General features: G+C 37.7%; 1 protein-coding gene across 1 annotated transcript in view; it reads right to left on the reverse strand.

Annotated features, from left to right (window-relative positions):
* The window catches only part of LOC102225996 (protein Daple), a 58,388-nt gene that overhangs the window by 36,901 nt on the left and 7,359 nt on the right, over positions 1-14,128 (reverse strand). Inside the window, exons 4-10 of the mRNA XM_014471572.2 lie at positions 10,375-10,444; positions 10,090-10,148; positions 8,005-8,088; positions 7,052-7,192; positions 4,162-4,307; positions 3,513-3,594; positions 2,218-2,376 (exon numbers count right to left, since the gene is read on the reverse strand). Of these exons, the coding sequence (XP_014327058.1) occupies positions 2,218-2,376; positions 3,513-3,594; positions 4,162-4,307; positions 7,052-7,192; positions 8,005-8,088; positions 10,090-10,148; positions 10,375-10,444 (741 nt within the window). The remainder of the gene's footprint in view (positions 1-2,217; positions 2,377-3,512; positions 3,595-4,161; positions 4,308-7,051; positions 7,193-8,004; positions 8,089-10,089; positions 10,149-10,374; positions 10,445-14,128) is intronic.

Genomic DNA, 14,128 nt, shown 5'->3' on the forward strand with positions numbered 1-14,128 from the left:
GCATCAGATGACATGGGGATACGCTCTGCTTCACGGTATAGAAAGAGATATTTACAGCAACATGAGGAGCAATCCTGCTCTTATACAGGAGCAACAAGAGCAAAAGTCTGCAGACATGCAGGGAAAATTTCAATTCCACGGCATGGGAACTATTCGCCCGTCTGACACCAAATTGAATGAAAAAACTCTCAAAAGCTGATATCGGCTATGGAATATATTTTACACTAATTTCAAAGGAAAGCAAATGTAGTCTGGAATGGGGAAAAGTCACTCTCAGGTTTCCACTGTAGAAAATCTTCTATATTCATGCTTCTGTCATGCTGCTGAAAAGTAAAAAGTAAAATGAAAGGCATTTTGTGGAAGATTAAGTTCTGTCAAATCTTAGAAGTATTTGTGTCGGTTTTGATTTGCTCTGAATACTGTAAGTGTAGTAAAAATGTTGGTGCTGCGTCAGGACAGACAGAGATCGTTATTTATGACACATCAGCATTGCTCTCCTTTTAATTTTATTTATCCATGCTTAGGGATCATTTGATCATCAATGCTCTGTGGTCACGCAAATGGTCAGATAATTATTTGTAGGGAAACCACAAAGTAGGTCGTCACGCCAGTTTCACGCATCCAACAACCTGAAGTGAGTGAACAATGCACCATGACGTGTGTAGGAATGCCAGATATTTGTGATAATCGTAGAAAATCTGCGTCGCTCATGGAGTCAAAATGTTTCACATATCGTCGCCTTCCTAAGTCATTTTTAGCCAAGAGTGATCTCTTTTGTTTGCATATATTAACTTTTGGAAGAAAGAAGTGGAAATTTTGTTGCCAAAATCACTTTTCACAAAAGTTATTTTAGGAAAGTGATGATATCAAAAATATCATTGCATGGTAGACTGTCCGGCTTCTTTCACGATCAAATTGTGAACGCTTTAGCATTATTTCCTATTGTGTCGTGCAGCTCTGGAAAACATTAAGAGAGGACTGCACTGAACCTCCTGGTTCTTCCACCAAACATTGATTTCTGAACTCTTCCTGAGTTAAAAAAAATTAATATTGTAGTTTCTAAATGAATATGAACTTGTTTTCTTTGCATTATTTGAGGTGTGAAGGCACTACATCTTTTTCATTATTTTGATCATTCCTCATTTTCTGCAAATAAATACAAAATTTTTGTTTGGAATTTCTGAGACATGTTGTCGGTAGTTCGTAAAATAAAAGAACAATGTTCATTTTACTCAAACATATACCTACTAAAAGTAAAGCAGAGAAACTGATCATTTAATTTTTTACAGAGCTGAAACTCCGTCTGTCAAAACGAAACATATTCGCAGCAGTGTGACAGGACTAGAAGCTGTTCATTCATCCTTACAGAAAAGAAATTTAATTTATTTTCTTACAGATACTCAGTAAAATAATATTTCTAATGGTGGTTCTAAATAATTTCAACCTATTTTAATTGAAGTGTGTCCTTTTGTTTACCAACCTTGTAGAGCCAACAATGAAAGGATGAGTCCCAAAAACAACAGCGCAGAAAAACGTTTCATTACTCATTTAGAGGCACAGCTCATGAGTTAATATTTACAAATTCAACTATTAATTTAGCTTTTGCTTTGACAAGCGTTCAGCTGGAATTTGTGGCATTTATCTCACTACAAACTGGATAAACTAACAAGTGCAAGGACGTAGCCAGAAGGGAGAATGAATCAAATAAGTAAGAGAAGGTGACAGTGAGGACACCAGGAGATGTTTTACAAGGATGTGAGGACATTTTCTGCCCCAGAACATTTCAGCTAGTTCAGAATAAATTTCATTTGGTTGTAAAAGTTCCAGCGACTAGAGGCAAACTCCTACTCCTCCTCATCAACGAAGCAGCTCTGAGCTATAAATCCAGATGACATCACGCAGTATAATCTTGTTCTATGGCTTTGGATTTCATAGTTGCTCACGCTCGCTTTTGAGTGAAACACTGAGGGCCGTAAGAGGGAATAATAATAAGATTAAATGACACTTTTTACTGTCGGATATTAGCTATTCCAAGGTGAGTTTAATTTGAGATCTTTTTGATGTGAGTTTCTCTGATTATATTCATATTACCACTTCCTGTAAGAAAAATTACAGGGTTACAGAAATGCTTTATTGAATGTTTTTATATCCCCATTTTGGCTGGGACTGCAACCAGTTTTAATGTGATGCATGCTAGCACTTTGTTTGTGTTTGTACCTTCAGCTGAGTGCGAGTCGGCTCCAGGCTGCGCAGTCTGTGTTTGCAGCTCTGCAGCTCAACCTGAAGCTGCTCGGTCCGTGAAGCTCGCTCCCGGGCGCAGTCCAGCTCGTCCCGCAGCGTGCGCATTCCCCTCACCTCGTTCTGCAGGGAACGGTTCTGGAGGAACGCAAAATACAGAATCACACACAGCAAACTGGGTTGAGCATTGATCATGGGAGGATGTGCAGAAAACCCAAAGCAGAGTATGATGCAAGAAGAAGAAAATGTGCCTTTGACTGTGAGCACAGCGCCTGAATGTCTCCATTCCCAGCAGATTCTAATTTAAAGGAATGTTTACAGCTTTCAGGTGAAGTGTTACTGGGATATCTCCCATTTATAAACTAGGTAAGTTATCCGAGGTGAGAGACTGCAACGTAACATGTATTTCAAACCAGTGAGAGTATCTTCACGTTGGTTCTACCAAGCCCATATAGTCGCTGCAGCGACATTAAAGTTCTCATTTTAATCCAAGTCAGCATTTTTGCAGCTTAGTTTTGTAATAACTGCAGTGGAGCTGTGGTTTTCATAGGAAGATCAGTCATCAGAGCATTACAGTAATCAATTTGACATGTTATAAAAGTAGATATTAGTGTCTCTGAGCTGGACTGAGAGAAATGGTCGAACTCTGGCAATGTCTTCCTGATGATAAAATGCATTCTTTGTGACATTTTTACGGAGCAAAAAACAAGACCTAGGTTTTTTTTTATTTTTAAGGATAGATTGCCAGTGCATGAAGTTTTTCTACAAGTTTCTTCTTCTGTAGTTTCAGAACTAGTTGATATATTTGCTCTCAAGTCGACTTTCTTATAGTGCCAAAAAAACAAAGGGATGGTTCAGATAATTTGATGAATTGCTCTGCAGCACAACAGCAAAGAAATAAGGACTTTAGGAAGAGTTTAAATTAAAAATGGTCATGTTTTACATTCAATTGTTATAGGACAGTAGTTCTTTTCTACTCCTAAACTAAAGTTGTTTTCTATCATTCTCCTGCATGCCAGGCCAATTATTTAAAGTTTGCATTTTCAAACAGCCAAATGTTTTATAATTTTAACAGTTAATTCATGTGGACTTGTTAAATGTGAAACTATAATCCCACCTAAGGCGCCAAAGTAGCTTGAGCCTCTACTAATTTCAATTTTAATTGTGACTATCAGCAGAGGCTTTACTGATAAATGACTCAGATCAGTATCAGGGATAAAAAATAAATCTTTTATTTTTTCTGTATATATCCAGACCGTGGTACGTCTTCGAACCTCTTTTTGTAGTTTCTTCAGCTGATCCTCCATCGTCTGAATCTCCTGCTTGTAATCCAAAATCTGATCACCTTTGTCTTCCCTGAAAAAAAAAACAAAAAAACAGAAAACTCTCAGAGCTGCACGTCTTATCTTTCTGATGCTGCCTTATGGTCAGATCTCTGATAGCTGAAGCAAAAAGTACAAGAATAAAGCACATAATGTGAGCAGGAAAGACATTAAAAAAAAAACTGAAATTATAACTTGCAACTTTTAGCTGAACTTTGACCTTTGGATAATTTTAATACACAGTGGATATTAGATTGTTACACCAAGAACCCGACTTGTTGCTGAGTAACAAGTCATTTTTGTGCATTGAGAGGAGAGACAAAATTTGCACATCATTAACGCTGACCTTTATGACAACTTTACTAAAGGTTCTCCAGGGCTTTTCTTACACACACACACACACACACACACACACCCACACACTATATTTTTCTGTCTTTACACTGGCTTACATTCATTTTTCATTAATTTCTATAGCCTAACCCTTATGCTAAAAATGACCACTACTCATTTCACACCCTAAACTCAACCTCTAACCCAAAAAACAGCACTTCTTCTTATGGGGAATGTAAGATTTGTTGGAAAGCATACAAACACTCACAGTTGTTGTTTGAGGCGGCGGAGTTTGGCCTTGCTGTCGGCCAGCTGGAGGGCCAGACTCTGCGGCGGATCATCAAGGTGGCCCCCCAGCGCCGTCTGCGTTGAATCGCCGTGGGTTTCACGCTCCTGACACAACTCTGCTATCCTCTGAGGAAGAAGGAAATAAACTATTTAAAAACGTCCTTAAGACTTTATTTAATGCAGCATAAAAGGATTTCTGCAAAATATTGGCAGATTTGGAGATGTGAAATATGTCTAAATTCACAGAAAATTAGAATAAATTACAGATTAAATTAGATTAGAAAAACATAACGGTGTTGCTTACACCAAGTCTCAAAACACTTTTTCTACAGAAAGTTTTAAGGCAGACAAAAAAAAATTATTTAGAAAATAACATTTTATATTTTTAGTATTTAAACTCACCATGCAGACAGCACTGTATATTTTTCATTTGCTTATTACAAATTATATTGATTTTTAAATAACGTTTTATATTTAGCATTTGCAAATGCTTTGATCAAGTTCATTTAGTAAGCTGTATATTTACCAAGGTTATTTTTATTTTGCACATACACAGGAAATGCTCTGTTTACCACAATGACAGAAGGAAGTGATGACACACTAACAGCACATAGAGAGAAATGGGAGTAAGAGATACCTTACTAAATATAAATACAACTACGGTATTTCTTTTAGCTTTTATCTCATGTTTTTTATTTTAGGACTTCAACTTTATGGTAGAGAAAATGACTCCTTTTTACCCATAAAAGTCCTCCCCTTAAGGTGAAAAGTTTATGTAAACCACAATGTTTCTGAAAAACAAAGGAGCTGTGGACACTGCGGGTTTGCTACGGCCGACACGCCTTTTCACTGTTTTCTTCTTTGTTTTGTTTTAAAACAGAAGACCAGATGGTCTGTTCTACGTACTGGAGCATCACACTCTCTTCCTGAAAAGGTTACTGCTGGCTGGGCTGGCAGGAATCAATGCCTTTCCTTTGTATATCCTGAAATATGTTGAATTGGAGATGCCCTAACACCAGACATGCCTCCATTTAACTATGCAAATAAATGTAAATATGCCCTGCGATTGAGGAGAATCACACTCTCAGAATCACACACTCGGTACCAAAAGAAACTCCACAGAATGTGAAATTAATGCATTTCTAAATAAGGTGGAAGTGTGTGAAAACAAAGGCTTCATCTCTTCTTATGTAAGTACAAAGTCAGGTTCTCACCTTTTAAAATTACACACTTCTAGCATGGATTACAGACACTATTATTATAAATCGACACCTAAATGCATCGAGGAAAGGGTGAGACTGAGGCATTTCAAAGATTGTGTCTATTGAGGAAAACAGCAGCTAAAAAACTCTGAAACTCTTTTAACCAGCAAAAAACAGAAAGTGTCCAAATACGTCCGGAAGGTGTCTGGGGGGTACAAGTTGTAGTTTTATGTCCGATTACCGATCTTTAAAATATCTGAAGATTCAAATTTCCATGAATAATTTCTTTAAAGTTAGACTGTCAACGTTGGTTATTAAACTCACAATAAATCTTGTTTCGTTGAAAAATTATTGAGCAATATCTTTGAAAAAGTACAAATTTGTTCCAACTTCACATGTTGGAATTGGCTAGAGGACAGACTCAGGTCCCGTCTACGTGAAAAGTTTAGATGTGACCTGGTGGGCGGGTCTGTCAGTCTGTCCGTCTTTCACAGCAGAGCAAAAGGGGACAGTGGCAGTTTGCGGAAACAAATGAGATCAGTGAATAAGATCAATGGATAAGATTGGTTTCACATGTAAGTATCGGCTGTTCAGCCTTACTGGCGACCTGCATGTTTTAAATGTTTCCCTTTTTAAACACCTGAATCAAAGGAACGGGTAGTTAGCGTGTTCCTGGAGAATTTGATAACATGCAGAAGAGCAAACTAAACCATTTAAAATAATCTTTGTTGGAGCTCTTGAGGAATGACTTCTCACTAACAAACAATAATGCAGCAAAGACAAGCTGATGTTTGGACATGCACAGCCTTTGAAAAGAAAAAAAACAATAAAAAACACTAAATTAATGTTTTGCCATGTAAGAATTATCATTTTATCTACCTGTTCAAAAACAAGTGAGAAAATATGTTGTATATTGTTTTTATGGCTTTATATTGATTATGGATGTTTCAGTTTGAATACTTCAAATAATGCATATCTTTGTCAAATATATCCTGCATAGAAAACCTAATTTTATACTGTATTTATCTAAACATATTTAACTATTTATGTATACGTTTCATCTTCCATATAACTATTTAGAAATATTTTTTGGACATTTTTCCAAATATATTTCTGCTTGTACTTTGCTTAATTTCTCAAGCCACAGTTTTCCACAAAGTCTCTTCACAAGTGGATATGCATATGCTTTTAATAAATTTGGACAACTTAATCAATTTCCTCATCATGACATCACAACATCCTGCAGAGTGCTGCCTAGTAGTATTGTTTTAGTTTTTAATTCCTTCACATTGTTGTGTTTCATTTTGTCATTTTATTTAATGTTTTCTTTTATCTTATTCATCTCTGACGTTCAGCACTTTGTTTCAGCTGTTAAGGCTCTTTGTAAATGATGGTGATAAACTATTTTTACTTTTTACAGAGTATATACTTTTTGGTTTTAATCAGTTAAACTTTGCAGGGCTAATTAATTTCAGCTGTCCACTGTTATATTTAACAAACATGTTTCTATAAATCAAATCTGGGTTTTTCATCCATTTTTCTCTTAAAATCTAATTATATAATGGTAATAATAGTTCTGTGCATTAGTTGATATGCAAGCCTGGATGTTCTCACCCAGATTTTCTCCTGGAAGGAGGTAATTATTTCTCGATTCGTGACCATACGAACCTCCAGGTGTGTGTCTCTCTGTGCCAGCAGGCTCTGGATTTGCTTGGCCATGGAGCTGAAGACCAGCTGTAACTCTACACCTTCTGCCTCCACCAGCTCCTCCCACTGAAGAGGCAGCACCACTCTTGGATCCTGAGTCACCTGCAGCAAGGACAGTTCTTCAGGTTTCTGCGATAAAAATCAATGTAAGTCTGATCCAACCAGCAGATCAGGGAACAAACCCTCCAGGCAGAGCGAGTGTGCGTTGAATACCAAGCATCTGCGTAGATTAGAAACAAGTAAATTTTCCATTCTGCCTGGCTCGACTCATGCATGCAAAACTAATGATCATGTTGATGGCTTTGAGAGGTTCGCGGGTGGAGGCCATATGAGCAGGAAGCAGGGGATGCATCCATCTACGCAGGAGGAGCACTTCTCACCTCTGTGATTTATTAGGCTGAAAACTTTGGCAATAAAAAGGCTGGTGGGCTACATGCTGTTCCTGAAATTCAGCCACACTGGTATTCAGCATGCTGTTTTTGTGAAGCTGGCAATTATTAATGGAGGGGGTATTTTCAAAGAGGGAGCCAAGTGGCATTTATGCTTTAACAGACGAGAGAGAATGACAAAAAGCAAGAAAAGATGAAGCGGTGATGTGACAGAGGTGGAGGTGGAGAGGTGGACATGACGGGTGGAAGATCCATCACCAGGGGGCAGCCAGAGGTCTCGACAAGGCAGCCGGCAGAATGACAACTAGCTCATTTTCACACTTACTTGTAGCATCAGAAAGAGGAATAATAATCCAGCTCTCTTTGCCTACAGGCAGACACCACAGAAATACTGTGCAATATATTATTTAGGGACAAATGTGTTCTTTAGAAAGTCTCCCCAGGACAAAATATACCCCAGCGAAAACCTTTTATTTTTTTAGGAAGGATTGCATCTGATTTATTTCACACATCTTCTTCACTTACCTGCTGAATACAGATGGCAATGGCTGCCTGAGTCTCGATGTCCAGAGACTGGATCTGCTGGATGAAGGTCTCCTTGTTCTCACACTGCAAAAAAAAAAAAATGATGAGGAGGAATGAAGTGCACGCACAAATGTGATTTGTATTTGGAAAAAAGCAATCCCCATGAGGTACGGCTCGTATTATTTAGTCAGCTGAAGGTTCTACTGAATAAGTAATTTAAAAATTTTGGGTTGTACATCACACAAAACCAGCAATTATAGAGGCTAAGATAAAAAAAAAGGACATCTGATACAGATACAAAAGAATATGCAACTCATAAAAAAACAGCTTCTTTCTAAAAGACCAAAAAAAACAAGCTTCAGTAAAAGTGGAAAATGCTTTCAGATCATAAAAATTTCAAATTACATGGTGACTGGATTCACACACCATTGAACCGTGTATGAATCCTTGGGATGGATTCCTTCAGATCAGAGACGAAAAAGCCGTTTATTGCAACATTTTGTCAGGTAATTAAAAATTCCTGCATTTAAAAGCTTTGAAAGCATCACAGCTATTTACGATAGTAGATCGACTTCATTAATGTTTCTGTTTCGCCCCGCATCTTTGGCTTCAAAATCTCTGTAATCTTCAGAGACTCTTCTTCTTAAAACAGCACAGGAAGAAACATATGACTCGTTCATTTGGCCTTTAATTGGTAGCGAATTGTTTTGTATCTTTTTTCCACCAAAAAAAAGGTGGAAAAGAGAAATAACTAATCTAAACAGAACTATGTCTAAACACAACCGTTGTATGAAAGTAAAAAAGCTCTGTGTGTGTCGACATGTGGAGGTAATGATCGGGGGAACATTTCTTCAGTGTCCCAAGGCTCAGATGCCGCCACTGATTCAAGTTTGGAACCGTCAACAGACTTCCTGGCTTATCACTCTGGCTTTAACACTTATCACCATGGCAGAGATCCTGAGTTCCCTTCAGCAACGCAGAGCAAGCTGCCAAGAAGAAGCACAAATGGCTTCAGGAAAGAATAATCAGGGAAACTGTGAAAGTCCTGGAGATGAGCTTGAATATTTCTGTGGAGAAGAAGAGAAAAAACTTCCAAGGATGAGAAGCGCCAGGCTAATTGTGCCAGGTGAATTATTTCCAATCACTTCCTGAGTGAAGCAAGTGGAGGCTTAAGGTAATTGCACATTTTCAGTGCTGTGATTTTAATACGTCAATTGAAACAACTCTTTTTCGCTTTGGTCTAAGTTGAATCCAGAAACCTTCGATATAAGCAAAAACATAAAAGCTTAAAAAAATGTTGAGGCTGAAACAATCAGATTAATTGATTATTAAAATGACTGTCAGCTAATTTAGTAATCGATTAATTATTAACTGGAGTAAAGGCCATTTGTTGATAGAACAACACAGTAGAAGCAGTAATTATATTTTGCATTTAAGATTTAAAAAATTTAATAAAAATTTGTCTATATATATGTTCTTCACAGAACAAGTGGCATCGCTGTAGTATTACCTACTACAAATTCTCAAAAAAAAATCTCCTTCTAATCACTTTTTTCTATCCAAATATTGATTAGTAAAATATAATCAACAGATCAACCCGACCCACTATAGACAGCTGAGCTGTATATTCACGTCAGAAGTTTTAGGGTTTTTTTAGCTGCATCCGTTGCTAAAATGATCAAGCATTCTCCAAATTTTCTTATTTAAAAGAAAATAATTTAATTATTTGTTTAGTTGCATTATTATGCATTTCTAATACAGCATAAGATAAACATAAGTGGTTAAATAAAAAAATATGCATCTAATTTTTTATTTTTTTTAATCCAATTTGTCATCAGAATAATCGACAGAATAACAAATTACCAAAATAATTAGTTAGTTGCAGCCCTAAAAAAAATCCCCATTAAGGTCATTTTTAATAGGAAAGAAGTTTGTGATACATATCTAAAAGCATTATTTATGTAATTACCTCCCATTATGTGTGTGTGTGTGTGTGTGTGTGGGTGTGCGTGCGTGTGTGTGTGTGTGTGTGTGTGTGTGTGTGTGTGTGTGTGTGTGTGTGTGTGTGTGTATGCGTGTGATCACCTGCACTGCACATCCCAGTAAGAGCAGCAGCAGTCTCCGCAGCTCTTCCACAGCTGCCTCTGAGGACACAGAAATAACTGTCATCATCCTCATTATCATCATCATCATCATCATCATCATCATCATCATCATCATCATCATTTCCACCCTGCTCCACAGTCCCCCCCCATCATTATCACCGTAATGTGCTTCATAGATCGCCCAGATACGGACTCGTGCATGAAATAATGAGTTTCTGGAGGCTGAGAGACACGCCACTGATAGGATCATCTTGTTATCTCGTACCTGTTAGGGGGTCCTGCCCCAGTATGGCAACATTTGGGAGAGGCATGAGGATCAACTGCTGCAGGTCTTCCTGTAAGAAAAGGATGAATGTGGAGAGTTAAGCACAAGTAATTTTCTCGTTGGCCCAGTCTGTCTGCTGAAAGTGGGGCTGGATTAATGCCAGGAGCAACATTTTCCACCGGGCTGCTGTAATTTGTAGTGTAAACAAAGAGAAGACGCCAAATGAGAATGCAGTTATAGCACCATTTTAGCTCAAGAAGGCTTGGTGAAATTTGTTTTAACATAGTCCTGCTTCTATAATTTCTAAATTGCATCCATTTAGTAAAAACAAAGAGAAAGGGATAATGTTATTACAGGAATAAAAATTGGTGATGTGTTTTTAGTTATCGCCTCTGATTCAGTAATATGAGGGTAATGTAGGCACTGGGACAAACACACTGAGATACAAAGATCTCATCAGATGTCATTTACATCAAGAGTTACTGGCTACACACTGGCTAACGTAACCAACAAACTACCCTTTAAAAAGTCTGTAATATTGCAATATTGCAGTTTTTCTCTTGTTTTAGATGAGAAGATGCTTTTGTTGCAGATATACAGAGCATTGCAAACATATAAGTGCTACTTAAACCTTTCAATATTTGCTCATATTTTAAGCAAGGACTTTCTTGGGGCTTCATGTGATAGAGCAGCATATTTGAGAAGTAAAAAGAAAAATAATATACTGTTCTCTTCTTTTTATATAAAAAATGCTTAACACCCTCTGCCTACTAGCAATTCGGCATTCAGAGATTTCTCTGGGCAAAGTAACTCCAAATTATTTGCGGAATTTTCGTAGAGCACATCTAAAATATTCGAAAGAAAATGCAGCTTAGGAAGCTGAAAAACCTCGACACAAAGCTAGCTGATATGCTACTGACTTTAATTTGCAAAGCAGCCAATCCAGGAGCAATATTCATTCTCATTGGCACTGATTGGCCGAGACCAAGATAGACAGGAAGATAAGGATGCTAGCTTCTGTAATAATGCTAAAATATTTTCCACAGTGCATAATACTGAATATTAAGATATGCTTGGTGTTTAAACTATTAAAATAAGTTTTAAGAAAGTGTTTCAAGTTCACAGATTTGTGATTTGCAGGCAGCTGTGGTTCCTAACCACTGTGAATACAGAGGGTTAACTGTACCTCTAAATAAAGATCAACATAACCAATCTCAGTTTAATTTCTGTAAACTGGTCAGAAAAAGGCCTCTCATCTAAACCAACAGGCTGAGCACAGAGAGCAATAATTAGAGCAGCCAGGTGGCTAATAGCAACTCTGGAGGAGCTGCAGACCTCAGGTAAATAACCTGTTGCTCCTAGCAGATCTGACAAGAAAAAATCTGATAAAAGCCATGTAGGGAACACAACAAACATGTGGACGAAGGTGGTGATGGCACCATCATGCTGTGGGACGGTTCTCTTTAGCAGGGACAGTGAAGCTGCCCTGCTAAAGGGCAGCTTAGGTAAAAATACCTCTAAAGTATTTTTAACTAATTGCAGTAAAAATGGTTTTGTATTGATTGAAATCTGCCCCACATGTCAGATTTTGAAAATCATATATTACACATGAATTCGACCAACCACAAAACAACTCAATTAACTGAACTGACATTTATATTTGCAATAAGACAAAAATGGTTTAAAAGCGAGAATACTTTTGTCAGGCTTTCCCTTTATTTTTTGTATAATCTGATTGCACGATTTAAACGTGAAATACGTTCAGTTATTCCACATTTACAAACTCTTCTAAAAGGAGATTACTAATGCTAATAAACTTCCAGCCCACTATCCTCTAAAGCCAGGCAGAATAAACTCCTGATTGTTCAACAAAGCATCTATAATGTGTTTCAGAGGAAACGGCATGATGGAGGAGCAGCAGAAGGCCCAACATCGTGGTCAGCTTGTTTCATCGAGTTGTAATTTGTGCTCTGAGCTGTTGGACAAATCTCCTGGCTCTATCAAACGACGCTGAATCAAGCTGGACTGCAGACGCCTCAGACATTTCCCATCCAGAAAACCTGGCTTCCCTGGCAGCAGCGGAGGCTTCATGGTGCGGGTCTGCAGCTCGCTCCTCCTCCTCCTACATCTAATGCAGTCAGAGTTTAGCAGGTGATCCTTCTGTTGCTCATTTTATTTAATTAGTCTTAGACAAGAACAGCATCCCTGGTAATTAAAAATATTTCTGTCAAAAAGCCACACTCTGACGTTGGCGAGCTTCTTCCCCAAATGCTCTGGAAGTCTGTTCACATCCATCAAAGGAAAATCAGTCTGCAGGAGCGAGTTACAATCGCAGCTCCTTGTTTTAATTTATAAACTGTACAGCAGGAGAGTCAGGCAAGGACTTCTTTTAACAACTGCAAAGTGCAGCCAACCTTACATTTCTTCTCCTTTCAGGCCGTGCAGGATAATAGCCTCTGCAGCCCTGACATGGTCATAGTCGCTCCGGATGCCAAACAGACTCCTGTAGCAGACTAGACACTCTGAAAATTATATAGCAGTGGCTTGTTGTTGTTGGCATGCTCATGCCTCTGTGTGAATAACTCCCTGCTTGGCAGTGCAGCCAAGATCCACGTACAGTTCAGGGTTATATTTGCTCAAATTTCTCAGCTGCTATAATTTAAATTGCTTGATACAGTAATGCATCCCTTCAGAGAAAATGTGAAAACAATATGAGCGACACACATTGCAATTACCTGTGCTACGCTGTGATTTCTGTGACAGTCGAACATGGGGCAAAGTATTGTGCAAAAGTCTTGAGTCTGTCCTTGTTTCTTAATATTTTGCTTCCAAGTAGAGATATTCTTGTATTCTTTGAAAGTGTTCATGATCCAAACTTCTCAATGTAAAAATAGCTTTTTACCCACCTCTATTATAAATAGCTTTGAAATATTTAACGACTCCATTTTTTAATGAATTGCCTCTTTAAAAGTTTTAGTAATCAATGGTTCTCCAGGGTTTGGAGAATCCGTTCTGGAGGTTCTGGAAAGTTTTTCTCCAGACTTTTTTATTTATATTCAGTTCAATCCCTGTCCATTTTCAGACGAAGACGTTTTGTTTGTTAATTGACTCATTTAGGAGTAAAAACTCAACACACTTTATGGATTTTGCTTCTGGCAGCATGACTCCAAGACACTGTTGGCTCTAATTACTTTGGTTGAATTTATGAAAAATACCAGAGATTTTTTTTTTTGAAATCTTATAAAACAATATTTCAGCACCAAAATTTTTTTATGAAAACTCAAAACTTGGCAAAAAAAATAGATGAACGTCTAAAATATAATGTATGTTTTTTTTTATAAACATTGCTTGTTAACACAACAAGAGTCAGCCAATCTAGGCATGTTGAAGAAGACTTGCTGCAGTAGAAACTGGGAAAGAAAGCGGCTTCATTGTCTTTGAATATGGCATGGTTGTTGGTGCCAGATGGGCGAAGCTGAAACTGCTAATCTACTGGGATTTTACACACAACCAACTCTAAGGTTTATAGAGAATATTTAAATAGCCCAGTGAATAGCAGTAGTTTGGATGGAAAAGTCCTTTTGCTGCCAGGGGTCAGAAAGAAACAGACAGAAGCAAAACCTCATGTCGGATTATCTCTAACTGGTTTCTTGAGCAAGATAGTCAGATAATGTCCTTCAATGAAAATGTTTTCGAAGAAGAAGAAAAGATTATGTCCATAAGAAATAAAACCTCAGAAAGTTTCCAACACTTT

This window comes from Xiphophorus maculatus, chromosome 23, assembly GCF_002775205.1.
Source record: "Xiphophorus maculatus strain JP 163 A chromosome 23, X_maculatus-5.0-male, whole genome shotgun sequence".
Lineage (NCBI taxonomy): Eukaryota > Metazoa > Chordata > Actinopteri > Cyprinodontiformes > Poeciliidae > Xiphophorus > Xiphophorus maculatus.